General features: G+C 33.2%; 1 protein-coding gene across 1 annotated transcript in view; it reads right to left on the bottom strand.

The window, feature by feature from the left end:
• Positions 1–616: 616 nt before the first annotated feature.
• Positions 617–21,629, bottom strand: part of LOC128225911 (protein draper-like) — a 61,469-nt gene continuing 40,456 nt past the window's right edge. The window contains exons 4-16 of the mRNA XM_052935808.1: positions 12,815–12,961; positions 12,444–12,575; positions 11,646–11,792; positions 11,275–11,406; positions 10,477–10,623; positions 10,107–10,238; positions 9,309–9,455; positions 8,938–9,069; positions 8,140–8,286; positions 6,937–7,049; positions 6,211–6,342; positions 5,225–5,356; positions 617–679 (exon numbers count right to left, since the gene is read on the bottom strand). Coding sequence (XP_052791768.1) covers positions 617–679; positions 5,225–5,356; positions 6,211–6,342; positions 6,937–7,049; positions 8,140–8,286; positions 8,938–9,069; positions 9,309–9,455; positions 10,107–10,238; positions 10,477–10,623; positions 11,275–11,406; positions 11,646–11,792; positions 12,444–12,575; positions 12,815–12,961 — 1,703 coding nt within the window. The remainder of the gene's footprint in view (positions 680–5,224; positions 5,357–6,210; positions 6,343–6,936; positions 7,050–8,139; positions 8,287–8,937; positions 9,070–9,308; positions 9,456–10,106; positions 10,239–10,476; positions 10,624–11,274; positions 11,407–11,645; positions 11,793–12,443; positions 12,576–12,814; positions 12,962–21,629) is intronic.

The following is a 21,629-nucleotide window of genomic DNA, read 5'->3' as shown; positions in this document are numbered from 1 at the left end:
TGCATGATATGATTTATCCTAATGATAATACATATTACAACTGAATTAAACAAACGACATGACTACATACAGCACAATTAAAACGCGATTTTATAGCTTACTATAAACTCGTCATTGAAGTGTTGGCCTCTTTTTTTCTTATTCTCCCTGATGTAATCCCAAAGATTGTGAATCTGTATGCCAGGTATGTTATTTTCAAACACATAGTAATTTACATCCGTGTCCGTGGTGCGTTCAGCTGAAATATGTTTGTTTTGTTTTATTCTCTAACATGGAACAGTATGTGGTAAATCGTGCCAATCTCGTTTAAATTCAATATTAATATTGACTAACTTTCTGATGGTTTTGCAGGACTGCGCTTTGAAGATTGTGAAATGGTTTGCATTGGTGTATCAAACTTCACGTTTTCGTAAGTTGTACTTAATTGCGGCTTTCTGAAACAATAAACACATACTCGTGGAATATCAGTCGTCGTTATTTAAAAAGTTGAATTGAATCGTAAGTAAAACTCAGTAATTACAGAACATAATCAGATTGACCATGGCTTACCGAGGTATTCTTCTGTAAATGAAAAATGTCACACCAACTATGGCAGCGACACCACAAAGAGATCCGATTACACCTCCAGCAATTGCACCGGCGTTAGAAGCTTTTTGATCTCTGTGACCGTCAGTAAGGGCTAAAACATATGATGTTATTCTCAATGCTGATTTACAAAAATACCGAACTGAAGTGTCATTGAAAATAACAGTCATCGAGGATACCAAATAATAATAACCATAAAAACTTTGATTACTCAATAGTCACAATTACTTTTTTTTGTATAAAAGCTATCTATAAGTACCGAGGGTCCTATAATACAACATATTAAAAGGGGGCATACATATTAGCATTACCACAAACCTAATCCAATCAAAATACAACATTATATTTAAGAGGAGTTTAAGTCCAAAATAAGGTTATCAGTTGACTCGTCTTCTACTGATCAATAAATGGTTCAAGATGTGCTTATTAAACCAAATTAAACTTGAATTTAAGAAAATGAGGTACGTGTTTACGGATCGTGTATACATTTTGCGAAGGGACACCATCTATTTGGCAATTTTTTAAAGAAAAAAAAATCAATATCCTATTCGAAACATATATCCAAGAAGTCCTCTGAGTTTTGAAAGGTCGCCTTGTGTTATCTTATTGAAACGAAGAATGCAGTATACGCTCTAGCTAATTTTAAAACGAATCAACAGCACCACTTTCCGAAAGGATTACCGAAAATGAGACTTTGAATACATGAAGGTCAATAAGCGGTTGAGATAATTCGGTATGAGAACAGTCCATTTACATCTGCGACAAATTGATGTGTTGACATACATATTGTTAACCAGACGCCAGTTGATATATCCTGTAATATTATGTCTCTATACCGGAATATTATGTCTCTATACCGGTTTAAGTTTGTAAAGAGGGTATTTATTCGGTCAATTACATTAGCTTTTTAGTTTGGAAGTTTAATAAGTGTGCCAAATAGAAAACGCATAAGCATTTTACGTAGTTCTAACCAATGACAATCTATTACAATGGTTTCGATTTAATGCCGTTCTAGTACGAAATAATTTACATAGTTTGCAAGTATCCATTTTGTGGATCAGGGTTTATCTCTTATAAATTGGACATGCACGATAGGGACACATCATGTTTAAGTGGTGAGATTTGAGAGCCTAAAATTCGTAGAAGAATTATTTAAAAATATTTAAAACTTACTCAATACGATTTTTGTAATACGGGCCCTGTTATTCTTTTTACATTTCTCACAATACACTGAAGTTCGTTTATTAGGACCGTTCTATTCTTGCTATTTGTGTAATTTACAATCATTTGAATTTTATCTCAAAATCTTAAATGCTCTTTTTTGATAATAACTGCCATTAAATTTGTAAAAACAATACTTCGATTTTATTTCACACTTATACTCCTACTTTATTATCATTCTCCTTATGAACATTTCCCTGTTCCACTTTTTTTTAAACTTAACTCATAAACATTTAAACCTTAAATTTATTATCGTTAGTGTTACAACTCTTGATAATGGGTGTTATATAGTTATTTGATCGTCTGTTTATATATCCGTCAGTCCATAAGGTTTTCGATCGATATCTGAAAAACGCTTTGACCAAGGGTTCTTGAACCTTGCATGCAGGTTCGTTATGACCAGCAGATAATGTCTTTTAATTTTTATGTCAGTTGGTTAAAAGTCAATGTCGTAGTAACCTTAAGATAACCTTCAGCTGAAAATCGGTTTACGATCAATATATTAAGAACGCTAAACCTGAGGATTCATATATTTTCTAGGTAGGTAGTTTATGACCATTTTAGCAAATTGATTTTGATGTCAGTGTGTCAAAGGTCAAGATCATGGTGACCTTCAGTTGAAAATCGGTTTACATTTAATATCTGAAGAACAACTGTTATGCACAGGGAACTCATGATCATGACCGACCAGCAGATGAGGCAAGATATATTTTGAAGTCAGTGGATCAAAGGTCAAATTCGTGTTGACCTTAAGCTGAAAGTCGGTTTCCGATTGATATATTATGAAGAACGCTATGGCTCTGTGACCTCAAACTTTGTAGGCAGGTTGGTCATGACCAGCAGATAAACCGATCGCTTACGAGGTCAGTAGGTCAAACATCAAGGTCGATGTGATCGTAAGCTGAAAATAGGCAGTTTCTTAACAATAATTGAAAAACGCTTAGGCCTAGCTAGAAACCTCAAACTTAATGGTCAAAGTCTCGGGTACCTCTAACTTGGTTTGCTAGTGAACTTAAATGTCAAAGTCGTAGATACCTTGAACAGATAATCCGATTTTGTTCAACAACTGAAGATAATGTTTGTATCAGTGTACTTTAAACTTGGTTTGCTGTTGAACTGCATTTGCTTCGTTTTAGACATGTTTCCAAAACATTCGCAGGGTATCTGATGGTTTGCATTTCAAGAAATATTAAAAATTATTATCTACAATGCAACTGACCTGTAAAAAACGAAGTACAGAAAGGGCTTGACGGCAGTATTTTATATCGAAACAAAAGACTAATTGATCGATACAAAATAGACGGTCCTTTTTAAATTTGGAGTTTATGGTTAGGTATCAGTCACTAAAATTTTATGTTTTAAGAAGAGAAAAGGAAAGTGAGAAGTATTTGTGCATATTGTAGAAATGTCAGTGTAAAGTAAGCAAGAAGTGTTTGTAAAATCTCAAGCTTGTAGGTAATATTGTGTTTGAGCATGTAGATAATTGTATTTAGAAAAGTCATATTTTGTCATACAACTAGTGATAAGTAGTCATCAAGTTTAATATCATTTCTATGCAAGTTATCGCTGCCATTTATATAAAGCAGTATGATAATTAATAGTTCTTGTAGATTATAATTATATTGTGTATAAATAAAAAGAAGAATTGGAAGACGTTTAGAAATTCTTATTCTATAGATTTGAGTTATAACAATTATCGCGATGAAAATATATATCAGTAATACAATTGATTCTGTGGCCTTGAAAAATAGACATGTTTTTCCACCTGATACTTGGGAGCTTACGCAGGTGTTTTAGTACGGCAAGCTTGTTTTGAAGTGAATACGCACAACTCCGTGCGTTTGACAATAACAAGGCACGTGATAGATGATAAATTTTCTTCATTATTGGCGAAGCAATGCTATTTTAAATCACGCGCAAATGTTTTTAAACAATAAATGTATACGTTTTAACAGCATTTGAAAATTAGAAATTAAAATCAGAGGAGACGATTGTTCAGAGTATTTATTCTAAGTATTATTTGTTTGGAAAAAAATGTGTTACCCGTTCCTGTTTTAAAACTAAATAATAAGTTGTATTTTATTTTCATGCGCCCGCTCAATTTCGTGTAGCTTATTGTGGGTTTTTTTTGCTGGTTATAATAATGTTTCTGTTCTGCGTTATTGTTTCAAATCAAGTAGGTCTTACTTGATGGTCAAGCATGCTTCTGACTGATTTCCACATATTTTCAGAACCCCACCCCCGTCCCCCAATAGCATAGCTATATATTAATAGATAGCCGGTTTCTTCAATATTCAAGTTAAAGATGATTTTATTGACATCAACTTGTAGCGTACACACACCTAGCACTTCTATTATATAATAAATTAAGAAAAGCTACATTATTTTTGGAATTTTTTGGTAAAGAGTTGCAAATGCTTTGCTGCCGTATTCTTCAATATTGTTGTGATACACGCATACGGTGTTAATTAACCAGACATTCTGTTGAATTGAAGTTTGGCCTAGTAGCTATACCCGTTTTAGTCATATTCATAATAGGCTCATCCGTACAGAAGTATATAATCCCGACGCTCAATAAAAAATAATCAGTGCCCATCAGTGTGTGCTTACCAGTCAAAGATCACATAAGAGATGATGTTTTGTAATTAAAGCTGTTGCAGTTTATCATAAAATTGAAGTCAATTCAGAATGAGTTTTTAGATTATTCTTGTAAATCATTAAATCATTTCTTTAATCATGGGTTCTAATTAAAATGCAAGGTAGCCTTATGAATGTATAATTATAATAATAATAATACATCAGAAATATCTATAATAAGCTGTTCAACACCGATTAAAAACAGTCGGCACATTAAAATTTTAAACTCAATGGAATGTTGTGACTTAACAGATATAAATGACTTAAGTGGAAAGTTATCATAAAACAACACAGAACTCACTGACTTTAAAATGGTTTATATATAACCATACAGACTCATCTTGTGATAATAATGATAACAATTGTGTTTTTTTTTTCTTTTCTTAAAAAGCAAAGTGATTATCTTCAGATTAGAAATTACTTTTATTAAGACATATCAGAAAGTAAAAAAGTATTGCAGATATATAGGGATTACTTTGGCAGATGCTTATGTGTTCGGCGTCATTTGTTCGGAATCACATTTTAATATCCGATCAATAACATTTTAGGAGCCTGTTATAGTGATATATGCTTAGTTAACAATACCACGACGGTGCCATGGGCGTCGACGACGACATCGATCAAAGTCATTTCTTCATGCCTACCATATTTCGCAGGAGACTAGCTTTACCAAATCACATCTACTGATCAGATTAAAGGAAATTTAAAGTGCTTTGAACTATGTAAATTGTGAATTAATAGGTACAATAAGTGATAGTATAGAATACGCAGATTAAAATACCTTGGTCACATTTATCTCCAGTGTATCCTTCTGCACAGCCACCCGTGCAATAGCCATCAGTTTTGTTACATGGTTGCACTTCACATTGCCCACACTCCGTTGTACAGTCATCGTAAAATCCAGGTTCGCATTCTTCAATTGAAACACTTATTCAATTTTGTCAATTGATGATATTTTTATAAGCTTGAACGTTATTCTTCTTTAGAACGTACAAATACAACATCTCTTTCCCGTAATAAATCTCTAAGTTTGAAAAGTCATTTCATAAAGCTAGCTCTTCAACTCCTACTTTAATAACATAACATGGTTTATAACTTTTTTAAACGTGCTTTTAACTAGTTATAATCCCTCTCAAAGTTGATCTCGTCAAAGGTTCATGCAAACTGAAGTTCTAAAGCTTAATTAAAACTATTGAAACTCTTACCGATTGAGCAATGTGTGCTGTTTCTATTATCAAATCCTGGATTACACCCGAGCACGCAAGAACCATTCTTCCGGTCGCAAGTTTCGTACTTACAATTCTGTGAGCATTCTTTGCTGCAGTTTTTCCCATAATAGCCTTTCAAACAATCTGTCATTAGATTGGACATAACAGGTTCATTATTTACATAATTGTAACACATGTTACACCTTGTGTGCGGTTCAATATAACCATCACATATTTTTTTGTACGCGTGTGAAATAATCTGATAAAAAACACACATGAATCAACCTTGATTTTGATACTTTTAAGGAACCTGCTATTGAGCTAAACGCTTAGTTAACAAGACCATTACGGTACCATGGGCGTCGACGACGACACCGATCAAAGTCACTTCTTTTAATCTATCCTACTTCGCAGGAGACACCACAATACTAGCTATACCGACTCAAATCCAATCAGATCTACTCATCAGATTTAAGGGTAATTCTAGTTCTTTAAAATATGTAGATTATGAATTATTAGATACAACAAGTGATGGTATAGAATACCCAGAATCCAATACCTTGGTCACATGTATCTCCAGTGTATCCTTCTGCACAGCCACCCGTGCAATAGCCATCAGTTTTGTTACATGGTTGCACTTCACATTTCCCACACCTCGTTGTACAATTATCGTAAAATCCGGGTTCGCATTCTTCAATTGAAACATTTAATTGCTTTTATCGATTGACTATATTTTTTATAAGCTTTTTTTCCGTTATTCTTCTTTAGAACGTACAAAAACAATGTTCCTTTTCGCGGAAAAAATCTATATGTTTGAAGAGTCACTTTTTGATAATACAACTACCTCTTTAACTACTATCAAAATAACACAAATATTTTATCACTTCATTAAAAGTGCATTTAACTAGTTATAATCACTTTCAAAGATGATAAGGCGGTAACTAAGAATCCTTGATAAACATACCCTAGTTTTTTATATACAGTATGTATGCTCTATGCTGTTTTTGGAGTTTTGTGCTGTTCTTCAAAGTTTCTTGTTTGTGATTTGTTTTTGTTATTGTGTTCTATGTCTTTGCCGTTTACCCAGTGCCATTAAACAGGGTTTATACTTACGAGAAAAACTACATAAGCAACCTCAGCAGCAAAAATTTCAAACATAATTCCGGTTTAAATGTTTAAACATTTTGCTACTGAGATTGTTTCTATAGATTTTCACATAAATATTAGTCAAATGTTAATGCGAAGTTGAATGCTTAAGTTAAATTAAATCTATTAAAACACTTACCAATTGAGCAGTTTGTGCTGTTTTTATAATCATATCCAGGATTACATCCAAGCACGCAAGACCCATTCTGGGGGTCACAAGATTTGTTCTTACAATTCTGTGGACATGCTTCGCTGCAATTTTTCCCATAATAGCCTTTTAAACAATCTGTAATACATTTGGACAGAACAATTTAATAATTTACATAATTGTAACACATGTATGTGCAGTTTATTAAAACTATAACGTATTAATTTCTATGGCAGTGAAACAATCTAAAAAACATAAATCAGCCTAGATTTTGCTACGCTTTCACAATTTATATCCTTACATTCTTTAACCATAGTTCTGCAAATTGAATTTGCCACTTTTTGGTAGCGCTGAAGCTCTTGGTTAATCTACTGACCATAACTTCAATCGCATACAATGTTGAGGACTCTAAAATGATCAGGGACCATTTTCTTGCCAAATATTGCAGATACATAGGGATAACTTTTGCCGATGTTTCGGCATCACGGCTTCGGCGTCACATTTGTTTTCCCGATCAATAGCCTTTAAAGAACTTGTTAAAGAACTATACGCTTAGTTAACAGGAGTACGACGGCAACAAGGGCATAGACAAGGACACCGGTCAAAGTCATTTCTTTTTATGGACCATGTTTTGCTGGAGACACCAAACTACTAGCTTTACCGTCTCAAATCTAATAACATCTACTGATTAGATTTAAGGAAATTTAGAGTGCTTTGAAATATGTAGATTATGAATTAATAGCTACAACAAGTGATAGTATAGATTACCCAGATTCGCATACCTTTGTCACAATTATCTCCAGTGTATCCTTCTGCACAGCCCCCAGTACAATAGCCATCAGATATGTTACATGGTTGCACTTCACATTGCCCACACTCCGTTTTACAATCATCGTAAAATCCAGGTTCGCATTCTTCAATTGAAACACTTATTCGATTTTATCGATTGAAGATATTTTTTATAAGCTTTAACGTTATACATATTAAGAACTTACAAAATGAATATCTCTATTGCGGAATAAATCTCTAGTCAATTAATACAGTTAGCTCTTTATCTACTACCTTAATAACAAAAGTAGTTTATCACTTCTTAAAAGTGTTTTGAATAGTTATAATCCCTCTCAAAGTTGATTTAGTCAAATTTTCAAATGAACTGAAATGCTCAAGTTAAATTAAAACTGTTAAAAATTTTACCAATTGAGCAGTTTGTGCTGTTGCTATAATCATATCCAGGATTACATCCAAGCACGCAAGTGCCATTCTGGGGGTCGCAAGTTTCGTTCTTACAATTCTGTGAACATTCTTTACTGCAGTTGTTCCCATAATAGCCATTCAAACAATCTGTAATATAATTCAACAGAATAATTTTACTATGTAAATAATTGTAACACATGCTACATCTTATGTGCGGTTAAATATAACCATACCATTTTTATTTTCTATGACAGTGAAACTATCTAAAAAACATGAATCACTCTAGATTTTGCTACGTTTTCACAATTTTATCCGTACATTCTTTAGCTATAGTTCTGCAAGTTGAATTTGCCACTTTATGGTAGCGCCGATGCTCTTGGTTAGTCTACTGACCATAACTTCAATCACATACAATGTTGGGGATTCTAAAATGATCAGGGACCGTTTTCTTGCAAGTATTGCGGATACATAGGGATTGCTTTTGCCGATGCTTCGGCATCACGTCTTCGGTGTCACATTATGTTTCCGATCAATAGCCTTTAAAGAACTTGTTAAAGAGCTAGACGCTAAGTTAACAAGACCATGACGGTACAATAGGCGTCGACCACGTCACCGGACAAAGTTATTCATGTGTAACTACTATGCTTTTCAGGAGACACCAACACACTAGCTTTACCGTCTCAAAATAAAATAAAATATACTGATTAGATTTAAGGAAATTTAGAGTGCTTTGAAATATGTAGATTATGAATTAATAGCTACAACAAGTGATATTATAGAATACCAAGAATCCAATACCTTGGTCACATTTATCTCCAGTGTATCCTTTCGCACAGCCACCCGTGCAATAGCCATCAGTTTTGTTACATGGTTGCGCTTCACATTGCCCACACTCCGTTGTACAGTCATCGTAAAATCCAGGTTCGCATTCTTCAATTGAAACACTTATTCAATTCTATCGATTGAAGCTACTTTTATAAGCCTTTATGTTGCTCTAACACTATTATTTAAATAAGAAAAACAGTTTATCACTTCCTTAAAAGCGCTTTAAGCTAGTTTTAATCCCTCTCAAAGTTGATTTAGTCAAATATTCATGTTTGTTTTCTATGAAAATACAACCTTCCTGAACTGGAATGCTTCAATTTAATTAAAAATATTAAAACTTTTACCAATTGAGCAGTTTGTGCTGTTGCTATAATCATATCCAGGATTACATCCAAGCACGCAAGTGCCATTCTGGGGGTCGCAAGTTTCGTTCTTACAATTCTGTGAACATGCTTCGCTGCAGTTTTTCCCATAATAGCCATTCAAACAATCTGTAATATGATTCGACAGAACAGGTACATTATTTACATGATTGTAACACATGCTACATGTTATGTGCGGTTTTATATAAACAACACGTATTTATTTTCTATGACAGTGAAACTATCTAAAAAACATGAATCACTCTAGATTTTGCTACGTTTGCACAATTTTATCCGTACATTCTTTAGCTATAGTTCTGCAAGTTGAATTTGCCACTTTATGGTAGCGCCGATGCTCTTGGTTAGTCTACTGGCCATAACTTCAATCACATACAATGTTGAGGATTCTAAAATGATCAGGGACCGTTTTCTTGCAAGTATTGCAGATACATAGGGATTGCTTTTGCCGATGTTTCGGCATCACGTCTTCGGTGTCACATTATTTTTCCGATCATTAGCCTTTAAAGAACTTGTTAAAGAGCTAGACGCTTAGTTTACAAGACCATGACGGTACAATGGGCGTCGACGACGTCACCGGACAAAGTTATTCATGTGTAACTACTATGCTTTTCAGGAGACACCAACACACTAGCTTTACCGTCTCAAAATAAAATAAAATATGCTGATTAGATTTAAGGAAATTTAGAGTGCCTTGAAATATGTAGATTATGAATTAATAGGTACAACAAGTGATATTATAGAATACCAAGAATCCAATACCTTGGTCACATTTATCTCCAGTGTATCCTTTCGCACAGCCACTCGTGCAATAGCCATCAGTTTTGTTACATGGTTGCACTTCACATTGCCCACACTCCGTTGTACAGTCATCGTAAAATCCAGGTTCGCATTCTTCAATTGAAACACTTATTCAATTCTATCGATTGAAGCTACTTTTATAAGCCTTTATGTTGCTCTAACACTATTATTTAAATAAGAAAACAGTTTATCACTTCCTTAAAAGCGCTTTAAGCTAGTTTTAATCCCTCTCAAAGTTGATTTAGTCAAATATTCATGTTTGTTTTCTATGAAAATACAACCTTCCTGAACTGGAATGCTTCAATTTAATTAAAAATATTAAAACTTTTACCAATTGAGCAGTTTGTGCTGTTGCTATAATCATATCCAGGATTACATCCAAGCACGCAAGTGCCATTCTGGGGGTCGCAAGTTTCGTTCTTACAATTCTGTGAACATGCTTCGCTGCAGTTTTTCCCATAATAGCCATTCAAACAATCTGTAATATGATTCGACAGAACAGGTACATTATTTACATGATTGTAACACATGCTACATGTTATGTGCGGTTTTATATAAACAACACGTATTTATTTTCTATGACAGTGAAACTATCTAAAAAACATGAATCACTCTAGATTTTGCTACGTTTGCACAATTTTATCCGGACATTCTTTAGCTATAGTTCTGCAAGTTGAATTTGCCACTTTATGGTAGCGCCGATGCTCTTGGTTAGTCTACTGGCCATAACTTCAATCACATACAATGTTGAGGATTCTAAAATGATCAGGGACCGTTTTCTTGCAAGTATTGCAGATACATAGGGATTGCTTTTGCCGATGTTTCGGCATCACGTCTTCGGTGTCACATTATTTTTCCGATCATTAGCCTTAAAAGAACTTGTTAAAGAGCTAGACGCTTAGTTAACAAGACCATGACGGTACAATAGGCGTCGACCACGTCACCGGACAAAGTTATTCATGTGTAACTACTATGCTTTTCAGGAGACACCAACACACTAGCTTTACCGTCTCAAAATAAAAAAAAATATGCTGATTAGATTTAAGGAAATTTAGAGTGCCTTGAAATATGTAGATTATGAATTAATAGGTACAACAAGTGATATTATAGAATACCAAGAATCCAATACCTTGGTCACATTTATCTCCAGTGTATCCTTTCGCACAGCCACTCGTGCAATAGCCATCAGTTTTGTTACATGGTTGCACTTCACATTGCCCACACTCCGTTGTACAGTCATCGTAAAATCCAGGTTCGCATTCTTCAATTGAAACACTTATTCAATTCTATCGATTGAAGCTACTTTTATAAGCCTTTATGTTGCTCTAACACTATTATTTAAATAAGAAAAACAGTTTATCACTTCCTTAAAAGCGCTTTAAGCTAGTTTTAATCCCTCTCAAAGTTGATTTAGTCAAATATTCATGTTTGTTTTCTATGAAAATACAACCTTCCTGAACTGGAATGCTTCAATTTAATTAAAAATATTAAAACTTTTACCAATTGAGCAGTTTGTGCTGTTGCTATAATCATATCCAGGATTACATCCAAGCACGCAAGTGCCATTCTGGGGGTCGCAAGTTTCGTTCTTACAATTCTGTGAACATGCTTCGCTGCAGTTTTTCCCATAATAGCCATTCAAACAATCTGTAATATGATTCGACAGAACAGGTACATTATTTACATGATTGTAACACATGCTACATGTTATGTGCGGTTTTATATAAACAACACGTATTTATTTTCTATGACAGTGAAACTATCTAAAAAACATGAATCACTCTAGATTTTGCTACGTTTGCACAATTTTATCCGTACATTCTTTAGCTATAGTTCTGCAAGTTGAATTTGCCACTTTATGGTAGCGCCGATGCTCTTGGTTAGTCTACTGGCCATAACTTCAATCACATACAATGTTGAGGATTTTAAAATGATCAGGGACCGTTTTCTTGCAAGTATTGCAGATACATAGGGATTGCTTTTGCCGATGCTTCGGCATCACGTCTTCGGTGTCACATTATTTTTCCGATCAATAGCCTTTAAAGAACTTGTTAAAGAGCTAGACGCTTAGTTTACAAGACCATGACGGTACAATGGGCGTCGACGACGTCACCGGACAAAGTTATTCATGTGTAACTACTATGCTTTTCAGGAGACACCAACACACTAGCTTTACCGTCTCAAAATAAAATAAAATATACTGATTAGATTTAAGGAAATTTAGAGTGCTTTGAAATATGTAGATTATGAATTAATAGCTACAACAAGTGATATTATAGAATACTAAGAATCCAATACCTTGGTCACATTTATCTCCAGTGTATCCTTTCGCACAGCCACCCGTGCAATAGCCATCAGTTTTGTTACATGGTTGCACTTCACATTGCCCACACTCCGTTGTACAGTCATCGTAAAATCCAGGTTCGCATTCTTCAATTGAAACACTTATTCAATTCTATCGATTGAAGCTATTTTTATAAGCCTTTATGTTGCTCTAACACTACTATTTAAATAAGAAAAACAGTTTATCACTTCCTTAAAAGTGCTTTAAGCTAGTTTTAATCCCTCTCAAAGTTGATTTAGTCAAATATTCATGTTTGTTTTCTATGAAAATACAACCTTCCTGAACTGGAATGCTTCAATTTAATTAAAAATATTAAAACTTTTACCAATTGAGCAGTTTGTGCTGTTGCTATAATCATATCCAGGATTACATCCAAGCACGCAAGTGCCATTCTGGGGGTCGCAATATTCGCTCTTACAATTCTGTGAACATGCTTCGCTGCAGTTTTTCCCATAATAGCCTTTCAAACAAGCTATCATAGAATTTGACAGAAAAAGGTTATTATTTGCGTAATTGTAACACGTGCTTCACCTTCCGTACGGTTTAGTATAACCATTAAGTAGTTTTGTATAATATTTACGTTATATAACAATATCATCAAGCATGTTTTTGAACAATTTGATTAAATAAAACAATGCTCAAATAGGTTATAGTCCAGTTAGTCATACGTTTTTTTTCTAATTTTGTTTTATGTAATTTATTTGAATAAAGAAGTTTAAAACACATTTCAATCATCAAAGGAAAACTTGAAATACCTCCTTGAAATTATTTAAAACATAACTGAATTATTCGTAACATTCTGATTTTAAATAAGACGTCATATAACCGGTTTTGATGTCTAGACTTAAACGTTTAGAGTTTATGTTAGCAATAAATCCAGGATATTCACGTTTTCGTGATTAAATCAACATTACACTTTAGCCTCGCATTTCGAAAAATCTATTTTATTAAACGAGTTCATGACATTTGTTAGTAAACGAGCCTCTGGCGAGCTTACTAACAACTTTCATGGATGAGTTAAATAAAAAAATCATGTTTAAAATGACAACGAGTGTCAGGTTTTTTTTATTACATGCTTAACACGGTATTTTTATTACCAATTTTGTTTCACTTTCTGAACCCATTCTTTGACAGCCAAAGTACTCAGGGTGAATGTCAACGATGCTCCATATAAATAGTTCCAAATGAAAATGACAAAAATAGCTAGCAGTTATCAAGTTTTATTTCTGATAAAGCGCTTAACAAATCACAAATAAAAAAAAATGTGAGGTAAAATATCCAACAACATGAATAACGAACAATTTAAAAAAACAAAAAACAAGAAGTACACAGTTTGATGACGTCACACTGAGAGTACATGCATTTACGCGGTTAATTTGACCTACATCGGTCTGTCAAGTTTTGCTGTGTGCACGGATTTAAAAGTTATTCGCTGTCGTTTACTACGATGATTTTGCAGCGTTTTCTTAGTGTACATGGAGTTACACAACATGCAGATGATTACGGCGAAGCCTTACTCTGTACTGCATGGATGTTGATGTTGAAAAAGTTCCACCAAGAATGTATCCAGAGAACATGATGTTCTAGCCGTCATGGGATGTGCTGCGGATTTCGTATTTGTGTTTTTGCTAACCGACAGCTGATTAAACTGGCAAGCAAATGGCATTGATTGCATATTGCCTGTGTTTGTCAAGATGTTCTCGTGTAGTTTGTCACTTATGTGGCTGTATTTGTTGACTGACTGGATATAGCTATGACTAGTGATCTGCATTATCTGGTTGGCGGAACATTGTTATCAGAAAGGTCTTGAACAAGATGCTTTCTGGCACTTTGATTCGTTAGCCATTTGTCTCCCGGAAGATCTACAGCTTCATTATTGAGTAAGTATTTGTTGGCGTTTAAACAATTTTGTTGACAAACAATGTGGAGGGATATCTAGGTCGCGTGTGATTAGTCTAGCCAATAGAAATGTCTGAAATGTTATCTTACACATGTGTAAGATAAAAATATTCGAAATGGGTATATTACAAGGAAAACAAGGGTAAGCATGTGATAAACAGTAACTGTCTTTGCTCTAAATGTTAAGAAATTATTTACATCTCTTCTGAATGGTTTTTAAATAAATATTAGAAATTTTCGTACGTTTCGATTTTTTTTAAAAGGTACACACGCCCATGATCGAAGTTTGCGCATTGCTTTAAAAGTTTGTAGTATTAGGCTCATCATTTGCGCATGTGAAACAGGTAGGTCTTTTTAGTTCACCGGAATAAAGCCTGTGATAAAAATAATCAGACACTCGTCATCATTTGTAACACAATTTATTATTATTGTATTCTGCGTTAAAACGTATAGCTGAATACTTTTGTTATTACGGACATTGTATAACAAACCGATTGGTACGGTTAAGTGAATTGGGATCTATTTGAAATAGGGATTAGTTTGAAATTAGTTCTAGCAAGTCTCTCTTCGTGGTGACATCGAATTACTTATTCAAATCAATGTTTGAAATGATGGTTTAATTTCACGAGTTTACACATGTATGGCAATAATAGAAATCGATTATTGTTTCATATGAAAAATATATAAATTATAAGATAATTATACAAAACAAGTGGTTATTTACAGTCTTGTGTTTTTGGTGAAAAACGGCGTAGAGGTTTCCCCCAAAAGAAGGCGAGTCGACCACGTTGATAATCTCTTTTTTATTGCCATACAGTTTGTCTTTTTTGCGAATCATCATTGCTTACGTTATAAATTTTCAAGCTGTGTTTGTCAATTTGTACTCTTGTTTCGTGTCATCACAATATATGCGTCACTCGCAAATCGCAATTGTGTTGTACTTTTCTTAGGTTGTAGGAAATATCGCTTGGACTACGACTACTCGAGACTGATCCTGTATATATATTTCATGATAAATATAAACTTTTTATGTTTACATGATGTACTCTGGAAAAATACCTAAAGTGAGTATGCGTATATTTTAGGCAGATTCTTGAGCCTGTAACTGGAAACGTCGGCGCAAATGTATAGCAAAACTTGTTTGTGGATATTCCTTCACCTGGTAAAAAGTTGGATTATTTAAATATTCCCAATAAACAATATCGCATTTTGGTTTGATTGTGCTTCTTTCGATGTGTTGTTTTGAATTAAACATTTGAAGCAAACACGTCTTTAAAGGTAATTGTTATCTGCATGTTAAATGCAGGTTGTTTGTTGCCTCTATTCATTTAAGTGTTTCTTTTGGCATAAGTTTCGTACCTATCAATTTCCGCCAAAAATCGGAGTTGTTTTCTCTAGGCTTCAGAATATTTAAGCGTTTCGATATTGTCTGACATTTTTAAACTGCAGCAGTATTTGGTAGTTATGTTATGCTAGATCGTTGGAAGGAGTGACTTCTTTGATAAATATGCAGAAAAATGTCACAATAATTTGTACAAAACACTTGACACCAAAGCAGGAGTTTATTTAAATCAAACATCTGTGTTAAATGTATAGTACTTATATATTTGCAATCTTTTTGGGATTAAGGAGCATCCATGTCAAAAATTATTTTAGTTTTACCACTTTCATGTTCACCTCATTATAATTAATTCATGCATATTTTGAGACCTATTTCTTGTAGAATACGTTATCGCTATTAACTCTTCAAATAAAAGAAACTGAACATGTTGAACACCATTGTTGTATTTTAAACAGCACCGTAGTTAAATGCTTATAATTTCGGCACACTGAAATTTCTACCTACCCTACCTATTTTATTAGGTAAGATTATTAATCATTGAGGCTGTATACATGTATATTTTCTGTATATAGTCAAAACGAGTAAATGCTTATTGTGGTTCAGAGAGCAATTTACAAATTATATATGTACTGTATCATTGGTGCAAAACTGACCTGATTCACAACTAGGTTGATACCATCCCGGCTCACACTCGTTGCAGTTGCCAGTAAGTGCATCACATGGGCTCTCACAATGGCACTGTCGTAAACACATGTCACCGAAATATCCCATAGTACAGTCTAATATAAATAAAATGTGTGTTTAAATATATACTATTTGCATATGTTCAAAGGAATTTACATGTTTACCATTTATCTTATTCGAATCTCTCTACCGTATTGCTAGTTCGGTATGCTTTATTTTATAATATTCGAATATATCTACCGTACTGCTAATGTATAGATGCTTTAAAGCTTGATTCATTTCTTTTAAAAAATCTTACTTGATTCGTAAACTTCAACTTCACAAATGGTCATTACTTCAACATTATCCTCTTTTTTAATATTAATGTACTGAGCAACTCGGGGAGGGTCCAAGCGTACGTCTAATCCAACAGTTATCCCGGGAGATGAGTTAACCTGTGTACCTTTATTTGTCGCCATTGTTTCGTTACTTATAAACGCAGTAAGGTTTGTACTCTGTACGGTAGTGTCTGAGAAAAAAATAGAAATAAAGTTAAATATTTCCATTTTGGGTAACACGAATACAATTCATTTATTTTTTCCAGGATGACAAACGCTAAATAATTTTATTAAAAAAACGCTTCACATGATTAAAGGAATAGTAATGTAGAAAACAATTATTTTTGTATTTATCTTTAACATAAATCAGCTACTGTGTTATTTTATTTTATTTATGTTACTGTATACTTAAATGTCTTAAAATTGGTAACGGCACCAATAAGCTGATTAATATACGTTCGAGCAATTTCAAGGCTTAGCGCTTATGAACAAGTTAAAATCCTAGTCAACTCTTGTTTCACTGACCTTTGTAAAGCAGTTCCCCTAACTTATTCTAATACATATGTGTCAATGAATATGTGGTAAATCAGTGTTGTTTTGTTCGTAATTTGTCTGTATTGCTTTGTAGGTCATGTATACTCTTTTTCATGTCAGTTTGGCTTTCACCTTGATCAAGAGTCATCGTAAATTGCTCGGCCGGATTCTAGGCTAGTAGTTTTTGTACCTTCTAAATTTCATTGTATTATCATTATAAAGCTTCTTTGTAAGTTTCTGTTTTAACTGGTTCTCATTTTAACAAAGCCAGTACAATATACACCCAAATGTCGAATCAGAAAAAATAATAGCGGTTACTTTGGTGATCTGCATCATTGTATCATTTTTTTTTATACTCTTTTCATGTTTTCCAATAAAACGAACTACTCATATACCTGATCGACCCGTGACTAGTATAGAACCAATCAAATGCAGTGATCCAAAATCCATTTCCCACCATCGGTCAAATTTAGCATCTGTTGTAACACTGCATGTGCATGAGTGTTCATCTTCACTAGAGTACGCCTTCTCGCCATCCAAGGCCTTATCTGCGGAACAACTTTTGTAGAAGTTTAAGGACTGATATGCACTTCCATTTACACGATTTCCGGTCGCTAGAAAAAAAGAAAATCTTGAATAACATAAATTATTTAAGAAAATTACAACAAACAAATAATAATTCCTTCTTAAAGTATACGATGTACAGTTTGGTATGACTGAAAGGTATTTTTTATTATTGTTGGGTAAATACTTTAGCAAAGGTTTATACTAAGTTAAATTTCATTTTTTTTGCATGTAATGCAAAATATTTGAACTCATTGGAAAAAATTGATCAGTCAGTTGTTTATTACATGACATATTCTGTCCGATACAGTTGTTTTGGTTTATATTTTACCTTTTAAAAATGCAACTAACAAAAGAAGATTGATACATTATGTCGAATTTATTATTGTTCTACTATCGTTTTATTACCAATGAGTTGATCGCTTTTTTGTTATACATAATTAAGTTTCAAAACGAATGTTTGAACGAAATATATTTTACGTTTATAAACAAAAACAAAAACGTTCGTCACAAAGACTGAAATAATGTTCTTTCCTTATATATTTCAATGCCAAAGGTCAATCTTTATAATGTAAAAGAGCCGTTTAATATGATAACCAAATATTTCCTTCAAATACAGTTCAAATTAAATTACTTTAATCAGTAACAATCTATGTCATGTTTCTCCTTTCAATGCACTAACCCTGGATTTAAACACCGGTAATTTTCCAAAAGTTTGCAAAACTCTCAATAAGCAGAAAATATATCAATATCTGATATATTCATTTTTTTCTGATTGCATGTATTGGTCATAATTATTGCATTATAACTTGAACAATACATTTATCTTAACAAGCATTCTTAATCATTAATAAAGAAAATACATACTTGACCACATCCTGGCACTTGGCATTAAGTTAAAATGTACCCTGACGCTTACAGTTAAATATATGCTGGGAGCTGATATAATGTATCGTTTGCTGAATTCGAAACATGTCTAGAAGTTATAGAGTTATAATTAAATCCCTTGATATAATATTCAGAGTGTAAAATGGGAAGTCCGGTTAAAAAAGTGTGAGCTACCTGAGGTGCATTCAACGAGTTCAAACAAACGCTTCTGGTCTTTAATGGTGATTGAAAAAAGTGGATCCTGTGTCTTATTTCGAAAACAGGGAATTTAACCAGAAACGTCATTAGCTTTATCCATGATCTTCCCCAGTCATTATTTTTACATCTAACAGAGCTTCATACACTACCATTTTAAATGATACCTAATTTATATGGTGTCAACATGTACCATTATCGCCAATGGTTGTATCAAATGATAAGCTGAATTAAATAGTTAGTACTTGGCTTACCTTACAAAAAATGAACCATTCGCATAAGTGTGTATGGATTATTTTCCAATCTAGCGCATTGGAAATACAAGATACAATAAACTTTGTTTAAAGTCTGGTATTATGCTTACAAGAAATATTAGCTCAATGAGCTATTTTCGGACATGCATAAACAAACATGCATGGCATATCAAACGCAACAAAGAGCTGGTGACCTTGAACTAAAAAAATACTGATTTTAAATAGGTACGATATTGCAAAAAGTTTTTACAAAAGCCGTTTCTAAATATATTCATACATACACTAACATACAGTAAGATTGATAAGAACACTGTAAACATGTATCTCTTTAGGCGGGGCCTTCGTGCCGCGTTCAATAATATTTTACATATTATAAGTTAAGTATTTACAAAGAAATGGAATTCAATGAAAACTACATTGTGAACCAAAATACGTAATTAAATAGACTTCAAAAATACATTATATGACTTTATTTAAACTATAAGGGGATAACGCTGAAAACGTATGCTAAAACAGTCGTACTGATAAATGTGTACCAGGCTTAGTATGTAAAAATGAATTAGAAGTAAGAACTAACTTTCTTAATCATGTAATATATGATATTAACGACACAATATCCAGACCGGTCTTAGTATTTAATATTATATGACTTTTTACATCCGCAAGTTCTTGACTGTCTTAAGAGAATAGAATGAAAATGTACTAAAAGTGTTAGAAATTTGGTTGTGATATAATTATTGGATATATTGTAGGAATGGATTACACATTTTACTTTGTCTAAGATTCGAGCATCGTGTTTCAAAATTGCATATTTCCTTTGGAAATAGTTTTACTTCTTTTGGCGTTGGAGACTGTTTAAACATGACACAAAGCAATAACTTTCAAATTAGTGGCCGATGTCCTGCATCTTATTTACATGCCTGTGTTATCAAGAATAACATCGACCATACACTGCACATACTGTAAATCATGTATTTTATGTCAAAAAGACAGTTATAATCAAAGTTGTAGGGACTCGCATCAATTAAATTCATTTTATAGCTTAGGCTATAGGTCGTTGCGTAGGATAAATCTCTTTTGTGACCTTTTTCTGGTCCCATAACAGGGGTCCTAACACTTCCGTTATTTTTCTTATTACCTTATGACCTATTGGGGCTAGAAGAACTATCAATTTTGCAGTAGGTAATCTCATTTCATGTATATGTATAAACAAACATTCTTTTATCATTTGGAATAATACAAATATATATATAGTATTAATTACACAAATTATTAACAAAGTTGAGATAAAATGTTTAGTTTATCTGACTTCTGTCTGTCACAACCTGAAGAAAATAAAGATCAGAAAATATTGATCGGGGTCACTTCAAGAAGGCTCATATTAATATTTTTATTGAGAAACCTAAAACACGATCTCTTGTGTTATTATACGTACGTGCTTTTAAAAGGAACTATGAAAGACATGTTAATGGAACTCATTTTTATTGGGTTAAGGTGTCATAGCAGAGTTATTATATCCCGTAAATTGTTAAATTGGCTTATATTGACAATTTACTTTTAAGGTAACTTAAAATATTATCAAATTGTATTATCAAATAGTTTTGATTAAACCTTCAACAAACTTTTTGAAATGCTTATCAATGTGTTGCAACAATAATAATAATAGTTATTATTATTTGTATCACTGAGAAAAAACTGCAGTGGCAAGGAAGCATTATCTCAACAAGCAATACACATTTCAGATATCAAATAACTATAAAGATCTTAAAGGGGCAATACAGATAAAGATCGATTCAGATATTTTGCGTAATCTATTTTGATTTCGGGGTTGCGATCATTTATGAAAGGATTGGAAAATACGTTATTTGCCTTATAGTATTTTATTAATATTAATGGAATCCTACAAGTTTAATCCAATAGTTCAATTCAAGTCAATTTAAATTAAAATTAGAACCAACATATGAATAGGGGCATAACACAGGAAATATTCAAAACTTTATTTTACGGATAACATCTGCTTGTTAATCAGAAAGTGACTATAAATATTAGTATCTGAATTACAAAAGAACAACAACTTCATAATCATTTTAAGGCCTGGTTTATAGGTCGTTGGGTAGGATAAATCCTTGTTGTGCTCTTTTTTTGGTACCATAACAGGGGTCCTAACACTATGAAAGGTACATCCTTTCTTCAGATAATTGATGTAAAATCATGTTTTGTTGTTTAACTAAATTATTTGTAGATGCATCTGTACGGGTAAAAATACTTAAACATTATCAAAACTGTTGTTTCTCATTTGTTTTACGACAGTAACACAGTAATAACATTATGTATACTATAAGTATCTTCCATGGCCGGGAGTGTAAGATAGGTTCATTCCGACCCGAGCGTAGGTTTACCGAGTTTCCGCAAAACACCCTACGCGAGGGTCGGGATGAACCTATCTTACAAGAGCGGCTATGG

This window comes from Mya arenaria, chromosome 3 (assembly GCF_026914265.1).
Source record: "Mya arenaria isolate MELC-2E11 chromosome 3, ASM2691426v1".
Taxonomy (NCBI): domain Eukaryota; kingdom Metazoa; phylum Mollusca; class Bivalvia; order Myida; family Myidae; genus Mya; species Mya arenaria.
This window is presented reverse-complemented; position numbering and strand designations above follow the sequence as displayed.